The sequence below is a fragment of the Mobula hypostoma genome, chromosome 4 (genome assembly GCF_963921235.1).
Source record: "Mobula hypostoma chromosome 4, sMobHyp1.1, whole genome shotgun sequence".
NCBI classification, from domain to species: Eukaryota; Metazoa; Chordata; class Chondrichthyes; order Myliobatiformes; family Myliobatidae; genus Mobula; species Mobula hypostoma.
In genome coordinates, this window is record NC_086100.1 from 41,055,874 (window position 1) to 41,074,515 (window position 18,642).

At 40.9% G+C, this 18,642-nt stretch overlaps 1 protein-coding gene across 2 annotated transcripts in view; it reads right to left on the minus strand.

The window, feature by feature from the left end:
* LOC134345279 (chloride channel protein 2-like) overlaps positions 1-18,642 on the minus strand; it is a 556,059-nt gene that overhangs the window by 222,634 nt on the left and 314,783 nt on the right. For both annotated transcript variants that reach the window (XM_063045696.1, XM_063045695.1), the window contains exons 8-9: positions 13,047-13,172; positions 12,846-12,930 (exon numbers count right to left, since the gene is read on the minus strand). In XM_063045696.1, coding sequence (XP_062901766.1) covers positions 12,846-12,930; positions 13,047-13,172 — 211 coding nt within the window. The remainder of the gene's footprint in view (positions 1-12,845; positions 12,931-13,046; positions 13,173-18,642) is intronic.

The following is an 18,642-nucleotide window of genomic DNA, read 5'->3' on the forward strand; positions in this document are numbered from 1 at the left end:
TAAAAGCTGTTCAGCTTGCCACCGTAGAACATTCATTTCACTTTCCTGGCTACAGCAAATGTTATTCACACAACAACTGGATCTTGTCTCAGATAGCAGCATGGCATTACCTTACGAGGCAGCACTGGTGAATTTAATCAAATAGTTACCACTTTTCAATTGTTTAACATGATTTCTTACAATTAAAAGTACATGAAATTAGTGTTCTCTCCAATGTTTTCTGGAACTGAATTCCACAAAGTATAAAAGTTATAAATATCGGGACATCTTTAGTATTGTAAATGTGCTTAAATTGGTAGCTCTATTCAATGTTCAAATAAAATAGCATGAAGAGATTTCAATACCATCAGATTGATGGAGTTCTACATCAGACAACCTGTTAACACCTTGAGGAGGACGTGAGGAGAGAACAAGATGAGAACACCCTTCAAAATGTTATGGGATTTCATATTACCCTGTGTCCACCATTTGCTGTGAAAAAAAAACAGATAGCAAGGTACATTTGTGTTCTGTTCATTATCACAACTTCCGTGCTGTTGATCACATTTTTTTTAAACATCTCTCCATGTTTGCAATTAAATTACTCAAAAAGCCAGAGAGCCTCAGAGGTAAGAGAAGCAGTTAACATTTCTATCAATGATCTTGTATTAAAACTGAATACATGGTGATATTTAAAGGAAGCTCATTAACTTGAAGCATTCACATTATGTATCTCTCCACAGATGCTGCCTGACATGCTGAGTATTTCTCTAATATTTTCTCATGTCTAGCAACAATGAAACTTCACTTTTACAGATTTGGATGCAAACTTTGAAATAGTATCTACATTGGAAAAATGGTAATTTGGCTAAAAACAGAATTAGGACCAAAAGCACTCCAAAAACTAAAAGCTGAATAGGCACTGCTTAACATCTCCTGAAGCTCTGAAACCTCTACATTATCTGTTCTACACATAACCACATTTACCATATTTGCTAATACATTCTACTTTTGTTAAACTTTACCTTTAAAAATTACGGTAACTTGCTCATTTTAAAATTCTTGTTTAGCCTCAAGACAACTTACTTTAGAACACAAACAACAGGAATTCTGCAGATGCTGGAAATTCAAGCAACATACATCAAAGTTGCTGGTGAACGCAGCAGGCCAAGCAGCATCTATAGGAAGAGGCGCAGTCGACGTTTCAGGCCGAGACCCTTCGTCAGACTGCGCCTCTTCCTATAGATGCTGCTTGGCCTGCTGCATTCACCAACAACTTTGATGTATGTTACTTTAGAACACCAAGGTTTAAAGTTCTTCTATGGATTTATTTTCATTCATTGCAGTTATTGAAAATGTACATCAAGGGCATTTAACAATGGGTTAACGTGCATGCAAAGGTAAAAGACTGTTGAATTTTGCTTCCTCAAGTAGATTGCCATGACAACATGAGGTACCAGACCTAGTCCAGACAGGAAATTACTTGGCAAGTTATGTGGAATTTTTAAAAATCTGCTAAATTATCTTGCTTGCAAATTCAGGATTCTAATCTAGTGTCACAATGTAAGAATTGGGCAAAAACACAGCCTGAACAGTCCTATGTGGGGCATCAGGCAGGAACTCTTAAATGTGGTCCCAGGGTGACAAGGTGACTGGCATACAAACATAAGATAAAAGGCACAAGGATAGATGTCATATACCAACACAGATTAATGACAACTGTGTCATCTCTGAAAGCCTCACATCCCACTTCAGGCATAAAGAGAAATGCATGAAGGTTTGAATTAATCCGAGATTGCTTGACAGATTGGCACCAAATGATATGCCTAAACATTACATTTAAGACATTAGAATATAATTAAGTAACTAATTGACATTATTTACTCTTATGTACACATTTAGTCATTTTGATCCAAATAATGTCACTTTAGCCCCAAATGATAAACATATAACCTGAAAAAAAAAGGCTCTTCAATGGTCAGCCTTGCGACGAAGTTGAAACATCTGGTTAATTTTCACAGATGCCTGCGCTTGATTCAAGTTCAAAATCCTGGAGGTTTTACATCCATTTTCCAGTGTACAAAAAGTACTCAAGAGAGTACTCAACACCACAGCATTCTTTGATCTATGGCATAGAGAATTCCAAAGATTTACAAACCTGAGTGCAGTAATTTCTCCTCACCTCAACTCTCCACAACTGACTCTTTATTGAAAGAATGCCAGAGCTCAATATTCTCCAGCCAAGGTTGTGTTTCTCAAGAAATGCAATGCCATAGAATGATGGTATTGAGTAAGCCTGTAGATAAGCATGCATATACAAGTGCCTATAAAAAGTATTCACCCTCTTGGAAGTTTTCATGTTTTATTATTTTACAACATTGAATCACAGTGGATTTAATTTGGCTTTTTTGACACCGATCAACAAAAAAAAGACTTGTATCAAAGTGAAAACAGGTCTCTACAAAGTGATCTACATTAATTACAAATATAAAACACAAAATAATTGACTGCATAAGTATACAACACCTTTTCAAGTCCAGCCACAAATTCTCAATTGGATTGAGGTCTGGACTCTGAGTTGCTACTTCAGGACATTAACTCTGTTGTTTTTAAGCCATTCCTGTGTAGCTTTGGCTTTATGCTTGGGGTCATTGTCTTGCCGGAAAACGAACCTTCTCCCAAGTCTCAGTTCTCTTGCGGAGTGCATCAGGTTTTCCTCCAGGATTTCCCTGTATTTTGCTGCATTCATTTTACGCTGTGCCTTCACAAGCCTTTCAGGGCTTGCTGCAGTGAAGTGTCCCCACAGCATGATGCAGCCACCACCATGCTTCACAGCAGGGATGGTATGTTTTTGTTGATGTGCAGTGTTTGGCTTACGCCAAACATAGTCTGATGGCCATAGAGCTTAACTTTAGTTTCATCAGACCATAGAACCTTCTTCCAGCTGACTTCAGAGTCTCCCACATGCCTTCTGGCAAACTCTAACCAAAATATCATGTTTGTTTTTTTTTCCCCAACAGCAGCTTTCTTTTTGCCGCTCCCCCATAAAGCTGCGACTGGTGAAGCACGTGGGCAACAGTTGTACGCGGTCTCTCCCATCTCACCCACTGAAGCTTGTAGCTCTCCCAGAGTTGATAAAGGTCTCTTGGTGACCTCCCTCACCAGTCCTTTTCTGGCACGGTCACTCAGTTTTTGAGGATGACCTGCTCTAGGCAGATTTACAGCTGTGCCATATTCTTTCCATTTCTTGTTGATTGACTTAACTGCACTCCAAGGGATATTCAGTGACTTAGAAAATTTTCTTGTATCCATCTCTTGACTTGTGCTTTTCGATACCCTTTTTGTGGAGTTGCTTGAAGTGTTCTTTTGTCTTCATGGTGTAGTTTTTGCCAGGATACTGACTCACCAACAGTTGGACCTTCCAGATACAGGTGTATTTTTACTACAAACAATTGAAACACCTGGACTGCACACAGGTGATCTCCATTTAACTAATTGTGACTTCCAAAACCAATTGGCTGCACCAGTGATGATTTGGTGTGTCATATTAAAAGGTGGGGGGGGGGTGAATACTTATACAATCAATTATTTTGTGTTTTATATTTGTAATTAATTTAGATCATTTTGTAGAAACCTGTTTTCACTTTGACACAAAAGAGTCTTTTTCTGTCAATCAGTGTCAAAAAAGTCAAGTTAAATCCACTGTGATTCAGTGTTGTAAAACAATAAAACATGAAAACTTCCGGGGGGGGGGGGTGGTAAATACAGTTTATAGGCACTGTAGCTGGTTGAAGAGCTGTGACCCTCTCTCAATACATTTGTTGGCTTTCTCCAATAATTCCCCGTTTAGCATAGGTTTAGTCAGTCAGCTCTATCCAAATCTGATATGAAAATAAATATATCAACCAAAGTATTTGCTTTCTTTCAGGCTCATCAGCTGTAGTTGCCAGCTCATCTAGGAGAAGGAAAAGTCTGATCTGAGACCCCCACTGCCTTGTGGCTTTACCCATTCCTGGGGAAGACTTTTAGAGTAAACCCTGAGGAACGTTCTGGAGCTGGAATCCCTGAGGCAGTCCTAGGCTGAATTCAACACTGACTGGCAACTCCTGCAACGCCAATGGTGTCAAGCTGTGTCCATCACTGCCATTCCTTTGGATTCACCAGTTGCATGGAGAGGGAGAGCCTGCAGTATGGGCAACAGCTTGTTCTCCATATCGCACTGCCCGGACTTGCATACTGGCTTTGAAAGCTTGGGCGCAACATCCACGGTTTACACCGACTAAATGAGGGCCTTATTTACTTCCACATTCACATTTCTGACATGCTTATACCAATCAAGTTCATATTGAAACTTCTTGCACAGTTAATGTAGCCCAGGATTCACACTGAGGAGATTAGTACATAACTCTCCATAAGCTACTGACAAGAGACATAGGTTGGAGGCAACAGACAATTTAATTTTTGGGAGCCACCGTTTCTAAAATCCCACCATCATCGGCGCGATTCAACCCAAGATTAAGAACACAAGTGCTTCCTTTGGAAAGCTACGTTGACCGATATTACCTCTATCATGGTCACCTCTGCTGAGATGAAACCTGGGTGACCTACCAGCAATATCTGAAATGTCTGCTGAGGTAATGGTAGAAGATCTGCTTCATCATGTGGGGAGATGACCATACTTACAACACAGAAATTGTGCAGTCATTGCCACCAGCAATGAGGCAATATTCTCATACACCAACTGGAGAGTGTGAGCTCAATTATCCACACTCAAGCTCTCCCACAGGCAGAAGCCCTAAGCTAGTTTAAAGAAATACCAGGCAGTAGAAACAGTTATCATCATCACCAGCTTGGAGAAGCCGGTGGATGATATCACATCCTGAACCAGGCGATGGCTGGCTCTGAGGAGAACCCCACAGCACTGAAATAAGAGTGGGAAGGAAAAGGACAGAACCACCCCCAAGCAGGCAAAGATATTCGTATCCTCCGTCAGGAGAGGTTGTGGTTCCACAATCATACTCCTAAGTTATCTCAGAAGTAATTAGTAAATCTGTGGAGAAGATGATCCTCAAATTTAAGGGATCATTGATGACAAACAGAATTAAATAATTTTACACTGATTTTTTACTTTGAACGAATAAGATCAAACATTCTCTGCTGCTGTGGTTATTCTGGTAATTCAAGTCCTGCTCATTTTAAGCTATACTCCTGGTTTAACAAAAGACAAGGAAGAAGTTGTTCCGATCTTCCTCATTATCCGATGGGAGTTTACGTTTAGAATTCCTCACTGTATTCGAAGATATCTACTTTAAAATTAAATGCCTAACCCTATTTTGCTAAAATATGCGTCTTTAATTGTACTTGGACAGGCAAAAGCCTGTGTAACTGCTAAAACAAGCATAAAGTCAGGATTACTGTTGAACACAATGGTGTCTAATGCTGGAAATTAGTTTGGTTCAAACATTCTGTTTGATACCAGGAGGCTCCCGATTCAAGATAATAATGTAGAAATTCTATTAGAAAATTAATCAAATAAACTTTTTTTAAAAATCCAAAATCTTCACTCTCAGTCGAACTGAGAAAAAAAAATTCCATGACAAACTGACTCCCATACACTGCTGAAAATCCAGGGAACTGCAGTTACCGGGAATCCGAAATAAAAACAGAAAATGTTGCAGAAACTGAGCATGTCAGGCAATATCTGTGGAAAGAGAAACTAAGTTAATGTTTCAGAACTATTCAGTTCTGTCAAAAAGTATTGGACCGAACACTTAAAACTCTCTTTGCCCAGACACTACTTGATCTGCTGAGTGCTTCTAGCAATTTTTGATTTATTCCAATATATCTATGTCTTATGATTGTGTAAATCAAGTTTTCCCCTTACACACACAAGAATATTCATTGCTCTCATCTGTTCCATTATAAGGGAATTTTATGACAGACAGACCAGTAATGCATGTTGAAGAAACTCTTTCAGCCACTCTACGATAAGCTGCCTCTTATTAATCTGCTTGATCTAAATCACTGTTCATTATCAGTCTAAAATAATTTTGTGAACTATTGATTCTAAAACAGCTTCTTGTAGTTTATATTTTAAGGAAGTGCTTATATGAAGGCCATTACAGCTGATGATTCCAATATGTAGCCAGAAAGGTAATATGAATTAGTATTTTTATTTCTAAAGCTGTATTTCAGTCCCAGGCATTAAACCCTCTGCTGAAACATTCAGTCCTTAGACCACAAGGTTTTTTTTTGTTCCACAATTAACTCATAGGACATAGGTGCAGAATTAAGTCATGTTTTTAAACGTTGTAATTGTACATCCTCATTCATACCATCCGACGTAAGAGCATAATTAGGCCATTCGGCCCAGAGTTTGCTCTGCTATTTCAGCATGACTGATTTATTATCCCTCCCAACCCCATTCTACTGCCTTCTCCCTGTAAATTTTGACACGTTGACTAATCAAGAACCTATCAAACTCTGCTTTAATACATCCAATGACTTGGCCTCCACAGTCGTCTGTGGCAATGTGTTCCACAGACTCACCAACCCTTTTCTAAAGAAGTTGGTCAATCTGTGGAAGTAATTGCTGCAGACAACTATGGAGGCCAAGTCTTTGGATATATTTAAAGCAAAGGTTGATAGGTTCTTGATTTTAATAGTAATGATTACTTCCTCTTCCCACTGCCATCACATTTTATTGAGGGTAAATCCAAAGGCCTCTATAAGTCGTCACTCAGCATTTTCAAAAAGCAAATTTCAATAGAAAAATAAAATAGCTGAAGGAGAAGAAATACAACCATAATTAATAATAACACAAGAAGTTGTAACTGGATGGAATGAGGAAAAATAACCCCTGATCATATTGCAATATTTGAATCACTGCTGCTAAATTAATGTACTAATTAAATGCTTTTGATTAACTGATTAACACATTGTCAAGATTGTTTCCCAGCAACCGTTCAAAATTGTCCTTAAAACTATTTTCAACAGGATAATTAATAATAATGTGAAAATAGATGAGAAGTGTGTAAATTGGATTGCAACTGAGGATGAAATTATTATAAAATGCAAAAGGTTATTGTGAATAGTGAAAGATTATTAATGCCTAATATGCTAATTCTACAGTTCACTTTTTAAAAGTAATCACGGTAAACATTTGCATAGCTGAGGCCCTGATATTCTTCTGCTTCCTTACAGCACAAATTCCCAACTTCCACTTCTGGGTTTCTATAGCAACTTGCCTTTGCAATTATCCCATATTCCCAAGTAAGAAAAACAATATTTGAACAACTTCTTACCCTTGAGAATGAGACAATCTCCTTTAAGTGTGGAATAACCTTTGAAGATAATCCCTTTTGCAAAAACCTGAAGAGAAGTTGTCATGAAGTTTCTCTAATTCCTAACGTACAGTACCTGGACTACTGTGTGCCTTGTATCCAAAAAAAACACACTGCAATACTTAATAATATCTTCAGCAGATATTGGGGAACTTGAACATCAATTTCAGAATAATGAAAACTACTATCCATTTCCAGAGGTCTAAATTTCTAGCAGCTTTATTTCCTGGCTAGATACATGGCAAGAGCTACCTTAACAGCAGGAGTACTAGCGATTCAGCCAAGCATGCACATCAAAGACAGTGGTCAAAGGAGCTTATTCTAGATGGAGGGCTGTCATTAGTAGAGTTCTGCAGGGATCTGCTCTTTGTGATGCAGATAAATTACCTAGATGAAAATGTACAGTAGATATAGACATATATCTCAGGTGCCTGAGACTTCTGTACAGTACTGTAGTAATTTTATGTATTGCACTGTACTGCTCCCACAAAAAAAACAAATTTCATGACACATGTGAGTGATCATAAACCTGATTCTGAGATGGGTCTCTATTGTGGAATGAAAGAGAAAGAGAGAGAGAAAGAGAGAGAGAAAAGAGAGAGAGAGAAGAGAGAGAGGAGAGAGGAGAGAGAGAGAGATAGAGAGAGAAAGAGAGAGAGAGATAGAGTGAGTGAGTGAGTGAGTGAGTGAGTGAGTGTGTGTGTGTGTGTGTGTGTAAGGCTTTTGTGGGGTACTGTAGATGGATGGTTAGTAAATTTGCAGATGATAGGAAGATTAGTGGTGTTGTGTGGAAACTGGCAAAGAATACAAGGAGATACAGATCAGCACAGATATGGAGACGGGAATGGCAGATGGAGTTTAACCCAGCCAAATGTGAAGTAATGCACCGTGGTAGAACAAATGTAAAGAGACTGCACTCGTTCTATGTTTATCCCTTGGAGAAAAGTGCCTCCCTGTGAAAAGGCAAACACGAGGAATTCTGCAGATGCTGGAAATTCAAGCAACACACATCTGGTGAATGCAGCAGGCCAGGCAGCATCTCTAGGAAGAGGTACAGTTGACGTTTCAGGCCGAGACCCTTCGTCAGGACTAACTGAAGGAAGAGCTAGTAAGAGATTTTAAAGTGGGAGGGGGAGGGGGAGATCCAAAATGATAGGAGAAGACAGGAGGGGGAGGGATGGAGCCAAGAGCTGGACAGGTGATTGGCAAAAGGGATATGAGAGGATCATGGGACAGGAGGCCCAGGGAGGGGGAGATCCAAAATGATAGGAGAAGACAGGAGGGGGAGGGATGGAGCCAAGAGCTGGACAGGTGATTGGCAAAAGGGATATGAGAGGATCATGGGACAGGAGGCCCAGGGAGAAGGAAAAGGGGAGGGGGGAAACCCAGAGGATGGGCAAGGGGTATAGTGAGAGGTACAGAGGGAGGAAAAGGAGAGTGAGAGAAAGAATGTGTGTATATAAATAAATAACGGATGGGGTACGAGGGGGAGGTGGGGCATTAGCGGAAGTTAGAGAAGTCAATGTTCATGCCATCAGGTTGGAGGCTACCCAGATGGAATATAAGGTGTTGTTCCTCCAATCTGAGTGTGGTTTCATCTTTACAGTAGAGAAGGCCGTGGATAGACATGCCAGAATGGGAATGGGATGTGGAATTAAAATGTGTGGCCACTGGGAGATCCTGCTTTCTCTGGCGGACAGAGCGTAGGTGTTCAGCAATCTGGACTATTCCTGTTCTCACCCCGTCTCTTGCAAAAATGCCATCCCCCTCTCGCAATTCCTGCATCTCCACCGCATCTGCTCTCAGGATGAGGCTTTTCAATCCAGGACGAGGGAGGTGTCCTTTTTTAAAGAAAGGGGCTTCCTTTCCTCCACTATCAACTCTGTTCTTAAACGCATCTCCTCCATTTCACGTACATCTGCTCTCACTCCATCCTCCCGTCACCCCGCTAGGAATAGGGTTCCCCTGGTCCTCATCTACCACCCCACCAGCCTCCGGGTCCAACATATTATTCTCCGTAACTTCCACCATCTCCAACGAGATCCCACCACTAAGCACATCTTTCCCTCCCCGCCCCCCGCTTTCCGTGGGATCGCTCCCTACGCGACTCCGTTGTCCATTCGTCCCCCCCATCCCTCCCCACTGATCTCCCTCCTGGCACTTATCCTTGTAAGCCGAACAAGTGCTACACATGCCCTTTCACTTCCTCCATTACCACCATTCAGGGCCCCAGACAGTCCTTCCAGGTGAGGCGACACTTCACCTGTGAGTCAGCTGGGGTGATATACTGCGTCCGGTGCTCCTGATGTGGCCTTCTATATATTGGCGAGACCCGACGCAGACTGAGAGACCGTTTTGCTGAACACCTACGCTCTGTCCGCTGGAGAAAGCAGGATCTCCCAGTGGCCACACATTTTAATTCCACGTCCCATTCCCATTCTGACATGTCTATCCACGGCCTCCTCTACTGTAAAGATGAAGCCACACTCAGGTTGGAGGAGCAACACCTTATATTCCGTCTGGGTAGCCTCCAACCTGATGGCATGAACATTGACTTCTCAAACTTCCGCTAATGCCCCACCTCCCCCTCGTACCCCATCCGTTATTTATATACACACATTCTTTCTCTCACTCTCCTTTTTCTCCCTCTGTCCCTCTGACTATACCCCTTGCCCATCCTCTGGGCTTCCCTCCCCCCTTTTCCTTCTCCCCGGACCTCCTGTCCCATGATCCTCTCGTATCCCCTTTTGCCTATCACCTGTCCAGCTCTTGGCTCCATCCCTCCCCCTCCTGTCTTCTCCTATCATTTTGGATCTCCCCCTCCCCCTCCCACTTTCAAATCTCTTACTCACACTTCCTTCAGTTAGTCCTGACAAAGGGTCTCGGCCTGAAACGTCGACTGTACCTCTTCCTAGAGATGCTGCCTGGCCTGCTGCGTTCACCAGCAACTTCGATGTATGTTCCCTGTGAAAAGGATCTTTTGGATTTATGGCAACCTCACAATGGAATAATTGTTTCCTGAGTTCACAGTAATCATCACCATCAGTGGTAAACTCCTGCTAACTACACATTGGCATGCTCAACTGATATAGACATACATCCATACCAGCATAGTTTGGTTTGGAAAAAAAGCACACTGACTGGTCCATCCTGCAAAGACCCAGTGACTTCTATCACCTGTGAATTTAAAGATAATGAGCCAGTGACTGATGGTGACCTGTGCTGGGCTCTGCCAAGACCCTCACAGATGGAAACCTCCGATGCCTAAATCTCCTGAGGACTGGAAACCATTCAACTTTCTGTGGGAAGCTTACTCTTCTTGTCAAATCTACATTCCTCTGCCTGCCTGCCATCGTCAACTTTCAACCAGGAGGAATGACATTCCATAATGAAGATTTTGCGGCTGGCTGAAATGGGATCTGATTTCTATTTAAGCACCCCATCGACCCCAGTAAAGCGTCAAAAATAAAACAATTTGCTCAAATATAAATCACAATACCACCATGCCATTACCACTGTGCTGTAGTGGAATCAAAAATAGCATATTTGCAGGTATTTTGTAAAACCCATCTACTTTTGGAACGAGGACAATCACTCGATTTCTCCCAGGTCATTCATTGTTTGTAACTGGGCTGTCAATGACAACATTTATTGCCAGTCTCTAGCTGCTCTTCAGAAGGGGATGATGGCAAAAAGCTTGAACTGGTGCAGTCCTTCAGGAATACCTTCACCAGAAGGATTGCAGCAGCTGGGAACAACAACACATTTCCAGGTCAGGATGGTTTGAGATTTGGAGCATAACAGACAGGTAATGAAAGTAAAAAAACTGCAGATGCTGCAAATATGAAACCAAAACAGAAAATACTGGAATAAAACTCAGCACCTGTGAAAAGAGAAACATTCATCAGAATGTTCTGTGTGTTGGTGAACGGGTTATTGGCTTGTAAATGCCATTTAACAGCACCATTAATTACACCTTCTATAACCTATTTTGCAATTTTATCTTTAACATTCTGGGACATCATTTTGATTTATGTACTGAGTCTTTAAGATACCTGACCACTCAAAGTGCAGGAGGAACTCAGCAAGTCAGGCAACACCTATGGAACCGAAGTTTCCGGCCACTCACAGTATTTGATTTCCAACCTGTTCTTCATCTGCCATCATTAAACTGTTGACTGTCCTAAACACTTAACTTCTTCAGCAGTATCCAAGGTGCACACATGCAAGTCTAGACACCTGAAGTATAAGCAGGTACGTAATTCTGCATCACAGCTTTTCTCCTTTTGATTCCAAAATTAAGTCATTAACTTTCATTCTAAATGATACAACTTTTGTGCCAAGTTTCTTTAGCTTGCAACTTCTTCAGCAACAATTCCTACAAGCAGTCTGCAGTACAACATTGAGCAGCCTAGCATTTACTCAAAGGCTGATAGGAAGAACATCGACACAAATGATTTTTAATGAAACGTTGGAAAGGCAGAAAGAGAAGCAGAGACAGAGAGATTTAGTGAGGGAGCTCCAGAGTTTACAAGTATGGCAGATGAAGGTGAAGCCTTTCATGGAGTACACGCTGTAGATCATATAATAAATAGTACAGCACAGAAATCAGCCCTTCGGCCCATCATGACTATGCTGGCCATTCTAATGTTAACTACTCCTATTTGCTGTGGATGGTCAAAAACTCTCCATTCACTGCTTATTCACGTCTGTCTAAATGCCTCAGTCATTATGATCATATCTTCTTCCACCACTTCCCCTGGCAGTGGGTTCCAGGCACCTACCTCTCTTTGCCTCAGAAATCTCCTTCAAACATTCCCCCTCTCACCTTAAAACTATGTCTTCTAGTATCTGACAATTCCATCCTAGGCTAAAGATCCTGACAATCTACCTTATCTAAGCCTTTCATTATTTTATCTACCTCCATCAGATCTTGCCTCCAAGACTCCTGTGTTGACCAACATTTCCAGGGCCCTGCTATTTACTACATATTTGCCTACATTTGCAACTGGTCGATATCCTTTGACACCCTTTCTCATGATCCACAACTCTGCAAGCTTGCTCATCAGTCCACCTACATTTTCATCCAAATCATTTGTACATATCAGAAAAAAAAGAGGTTCTGCTGCTGATGTTTGAGGAACACCACTGGCCAAAGACATAACAGTCAGAACAGCATCAAAATTAACATTGGTTACACCAGAATTAGTGGGTCTCTGCATTTTATTTTATTGATCAGAAAGAGCTTTAAGGAGGCTGTAAAAAGTTCTTAATCTGTTGCGAATACCAGATGTTACTTGCAATACAATGGCATCAATTACATTTCGCTGCTAACATCACGTGCATCCTGTTCAGCACGTTAATGAGGACTACTAATCCAATATTGCAGACCCAACCATTTTAATTCATAAAAGTGACCAGTTTCACATTTGCATAATGACTTAGGCTAAATTTTGTTGTAATACCTGTACATTGCTTTAAGCTACTTAAACAAATTACAACCGTCTCATTACAGAAACATACCCAATTACTGCAAAAGCAGGGAGCTCTTGAAGATCAAATGGAAAATCGAGACGGAATCGAGTTTTAAATAAGGCAGTGATGGTTTCTGCAAAAGATGGATGAAAGTTTGTATCTTGTTAATTATTTAATGACAGATGGGAAGTATTTCTCAAAAATAGGGCATTATTTTGACTTCACAATCTACTTGCGACAGCGATATACCTTCATCCTTGTTCCAGACAGCTAGGACTCGGAAAATAAAGGCACTGAAGGTAGCAGCAAAGAAGCCACGCCAGTAATTTCTGACGGCAAAAAATGTTGAAGTTACTTCAATACTGAAAAGTACACCTATTGGAAGGAAGCCAGAAAATCAACAACTTTAACAATTTCATACACATGACATGAAAGTTAATTTTGCATATTTTATAATAATTTAACAAAAGAACAAACATTCCAGGAACAAAACAGCACACAGAATAAAATAAAATCTAAAGCATGTAACTTGCTCTTCTTCAAGGACTGTTGCAAACATGCAAATAAAACTGAGCAGCCACAGCAGCACCTGCACAGTCACACAAGCACACGTCAAAGGCCAACACAATGCCAACACTCAAGTAAGGGGCAGCTAGACGCTGCTAACCTAAAAGCAACAGCTGCAAGATCAGCTAAAGCCACAAAGGTCACTATCTGTGGCCAATATTTAAGATTACAATGAGATTAAATGAGAATGGATTAAAAATACTGACTCTGCCAAAGGAATTAAGAAATCTGTACAATAAATATATCATTGCTGTTGTTAATCTGTTAAAAAAATGGAAAAGGAAAAAAGATTCAGAAAGAAAAGAGTAACCTTCTTGTGGCTAAAACATTCTATTAGCTCTGGTTAAATAATCTTATATGGTACAGTTTTATTTAATTGGTGGTACTCAATTTTCTGTCAACTGGAAATTATAGAACCTTTAGTGTGTACTTGACTTTGTTCCTGCCCTTTGGGCAGAGCAACTCTTCTCCTTTCTCTCCTTCAAGAAATAATTTAGGACTCTCAGAATACGTAAATATGAACACCTAATTTAACGATTTCAAGGAAACTCTCTTCTTGCTCCCCCATCATCACGTGGATATTGCCATTCCTTTGTTTCAATTAGTTTATTTTTTTCTCATCAGTATCCAAGTTTTAGCTTTCAAAGGGATTGTTACCTTGACAACCTTGGCCGGCACCTGATTACAGAAATTTCCTCTCCTTCTTTGCAAATTAAAACCTACCTGTCGTCTGAATTGTGAGGAAGCGCCCCTGACCTGTAACACTGAGTCAGTTTCTCTCCCCAGTGACGCTGTCTGATCCGCTGACAGCTTCCAGTACTTTCTGCTATTAGTTTTTGGATCTCTAGCATTTGCTCCATATTAGAAGCTTGCTGTTTCTTTTAACCCAGACATGAAGCCACTTGGCATTGTGCAAATAAGCCAGAGAGGCTTGGCACAATCATGAAAACGCAGCCAAGAAACAATGGAAAGCAAGTGGTGGTGTTGACAGTGTTAGCACTCTTCTCATTGCTACCATCGGTGCTGAGATACAGCAGCCCGAAGACATACACTCAACGTTTTAGAAACAGCTTCTTCCCCTCAGGTATCAGATGTCTGAATGGACAATGAACCAACCCATGAACGATACTCCTTTATTTTTGTTCTCTGTTTGTATAAATTTATTTTTTAATATGGTATATTTTATGCATTGCACAGTGCTGCTGTTGCAAAACAACAAATTTCATGACATATGTCAGCGATAACAAACCTGACTCTGATAATGGCACTTTCAGAAAACAATTTGGGTTCCAGGACAACATTCCTCATTCTCAACTTAGCTAACTTCAGCTAACTCCTGAATCACCTTAACAGATCACTTCAGTCAAGAAAAAAATGAAGGGGTCCATCAGTCTGGCCTGATAATCAATACTCAAATTAACAACATATTAAAAAGCATCAAAATAACACCTTTATCACAAAATATTCCAAAGGCTTCCTGGTGGTGTTGACAGACAAGCTTTGTCGCAAACCGGAGTGAAACTTGGACAGAAGACCATCAACTTGTTCAAAAAATATTTGGCTATAATGATTCTTTTGAAAAGATGGAAAGAAAGAGGGAAAGCAGAGAGTTTAAGGAAAGAAATTCCAAACATTAAAGTCAAGAAAGCTGATTGAGCCATAATTGATGCACAGATTGAAACCAACATGCAAGAGGGCAGAATTGAAGGCGCAAAGTGACCATAAAGGACTGTAAGAGAAGTGAGATGTTGCAGTCCTTTACGGTAATTTTGCACCTTCAACGCTGCCCTCTTGAATGTTGAGAATTTGGGAATTGATGCAGTGCCAGACCAAGAATGAATGTAGTTCAACAAACGCATGAGGGAGCAACAATATACTTCCACTGCTAAGCATGGGATCTTGAGGAGTTATAGCCTCCTGCCCCAGACTGATAAGAAGAATAACTGAGCCACGTAGTGCGGAAAGGTTCTTAACTTGATTTTATCATGTGATCCTGATTCCTCTACACACCAAACACTATGACTTCAAAATGTTAGATAACATTGAATACTTCCTTTAATCTAAGCCAATCACCAAACAGTGCCATCATCAGTAACACACTTAGCACAGCCTAATCTATTGTATGAATCAAGATACTACCGACTGCAAGGACAGACTTCAGGACAACTATCTAGCAATATATTATAGTCGGAAGTTGCACCCAGCTGACTAACAGATAGAGCACAGCTCTGGCATATTTGCTACTGATCTCTCTTCAACCTATTCCTTCCAGAGTTGTAGTGCATTTCTGAGGACAGCAGTATAAAAAGTGTTAATGTCCCTAATGCTAACTGCATGCAGACTTGGAAATGATTGAATGGGTCTGAAAGTCTGTTCTTTAATTATTGGCAGATTAATTACATAATTATTAGCAGACAGCATCTTCTTTTTTCCCCAAAACCATGTAGCTCCTGAATATAGTTGCCAGACAATGGAGTGTGCAATGGACAATCTCAGGCTTGACTAGTCTTACCAACTGCTTCTGTTCTCAGTAACAGCCAGGACTTTCCAAGACCCCTCTCATTTCAGCTGCCTATAACTTCATCCTAAGCCAGATCAAAGATAGCGGCAAGAGCTTTTCAGTCCTTGAAATTAATTTTATTTCAAAAATTTAAAATCAAATTGGCAAGAGTGTCAATATATTAGTTAACCCAAATCTAAGATCCATTTTTTATTTTAATAAATCTATAAAATAGGCAAATGAATTCTTCACTGGCATCCCATTACACCCCATTATTGCTGTGTATTTGTTTAATTTTAAAAACTCATGGGTGATACCTGTAACATAAATCATTCACTGATTCTAAATGCAGTCCTGGTACAAATTAAAAAGGAATTGTGGTGAAAATAAAGAAATGGACTGAATGTTCACTTTAGAAAAGTTTAATTTCTACAATTATGTTTTATTTACCTAAGTCGCTGCACCCTCTTTCTTTATTATACATTTTGGATCATCATCATCAGGTGCCGTGCCCAGTTTGAGCTTTGACTGCCATGGCCCACACACTCCTGTTTCAGGTCAAGTGGATCAATTCATTGGAATTCATTTCCAGTTCTCTGGCTGCTGTCTCCATCATCATTTGTCTTTGTCTTCCTCTTGCTTTCCCAAGTTGTCTCTTATTTTTTGTAATATTGCCTCACTGTACACATTAAATAAATCAAGGGAGAAAACACACCCTTGTCTAACGCCTCTCTTGATTTTCGTAAACTGACTCACTTCTCCATCTATCTTACAGCGGCAGTTTGTTCCCAGTACAGATTTCTGATTAGGCGGAGGTCTTTCGAATCTAGATCTAGAGTTTTCTGTAATATATCAAACAACTTACTGTGCTCTAATATCAAATGCTTTTGTGTAGTCGATAAAACAAACAAACAAATATTTTTGCACTTGAATAGCTTCTTCTGATAGTATCCTTAACATCAATATTGTGTTTCCTGTATCTTTGTCTCTCACAAAACCACATTGTTCTTTACCTATTTCAGCTTGCATCTGACTTTTAGCTCTTGTCATCAAAATTCTTAGAAGTATTTTGGTGATATGACTCATTAAACTTATGGTCCTATGTAATTCACATTCTATTGCTTCAGGCTTCTTGGGAAGAGTGATAAATTCTGATTTTTTCATCTCTTCTGCTATTATTCCTGTCTCATAAATGTCGCAAGAGGGCACCACTCAAGCTATGACTGAACACGAAGAGCAATACCCCCAGGGTCTCCCAAGTGGGGTGGAGGATGAGAGACTCAACAGGATGGTCATCCCGGCAACCGCCAGGACAGGAAATATGACCATGAAGAAGCTAAAGCAAATAACACTGACCAGAGAGGAATTCACGGTAAGGTGTCATTGCGGGAAAGTCTGCAAAAACATCAGAGGGTTCAAGATACACCAGAGCAGGTCTAGATGTGGATCAATGGTGACCCAAGTGCAGTACACAGACTTAGTGTCTGATGAGATGAAGGAGAATTCCAGCCAGGAAGCACCCCACAGAGTTGAAAATCTCTCCACACTTGAGTTGCCTCTGCACTGAACAACAGACCTAGTGAGTTCCTCTTCGGCTACCCCAATCCATTTGTCAAGGAAAGACAGGATCAAATGGCCTTGATCGTCAGACAACGTCGCCTGGATGCAGTTCGATGATGATCTAGACGGCATCCTGGAAGTTGCCTTAGCAGGTCCAGTACACAGAGAGATCGACTCACTCACAGCCATAGCACACAATCTAGCTAAAGAACATTTGGCCCAATGGAGTGGAGAAGCCAGCTGGAGTTACCGTGGCAACCAAATAGGAAGGAAATGGAGATTCGTCGCTTGAGAGGCGAATTAAAGGCGTTCAACAAGAGGTTTAAAACCAGCTCACCAGCTGAAAAAGAAGGTATCAAGGATTTAACCAGTATGCTGCGGGAAAAGCTGTGCAAACTCCGGAGGGTGGAACATCTGTGACAGCAAAGAAGGAAGAAAAAGGCGAGCGCAGTTTGTGAGAGATACGTTCAGCTTCACTGGGATTCTTCACAGCCAACAAAAATCTGGTATGCTATCCAGCTCGAAGCCAGAGGTAGAGGAGTTCCTGCGGGAGGCACACAGCGACCCACGGAGGGGTCAGGGACTAGGAACCAATCGGGCTGTGCGTAGACCGGAAAATCTATCAATTGAGCTGAATGTGAAGGAGCCTACATGGCAGGAATCCAGGATATCATCGGGAAAGCTAAAGCATCAGCTGCCCCAGGCCCAAGCGACATACCTTATAAGGTGTATAAGAAATGCCCAAAACTTCTTCAGAGGCTGTGGAAGGCCATGAGAGAGATCTGGGCCAAAGGTACTATTCCATCAAGCTGGAAATTGGCAGAGGGATACTTTATTCCAAAGGAAGAAGTTTCTTCCACAATTGCCCAGTTTAGGACAATTTCTCTCCTGGATGTGGAATGTAAGATTTTCTTTTCTGTGCTCACAAGAAGGCTGACTTCTTACATGGACACAGAACCACTATATCAACACATCCATCCAGAAAGGCGGTATTCCAGGCTTTTCGGGGTGTCTGGAACACACCTCAATGATTAGCCATTTGATCCGTGAGGCCAAGCAGAAAAAAGGCGACCTAACAGTTGTCTGGTTAGACCTCGTGAGTGCCTATGGGTCTATTCCACATGACCTCATCCTAGAAGGACTCGACCACTACTACATCCCAGTGGCTATTCGAGACATGATCACCAGCTACCTAGGAGGATTCAAACTCAGATTTAC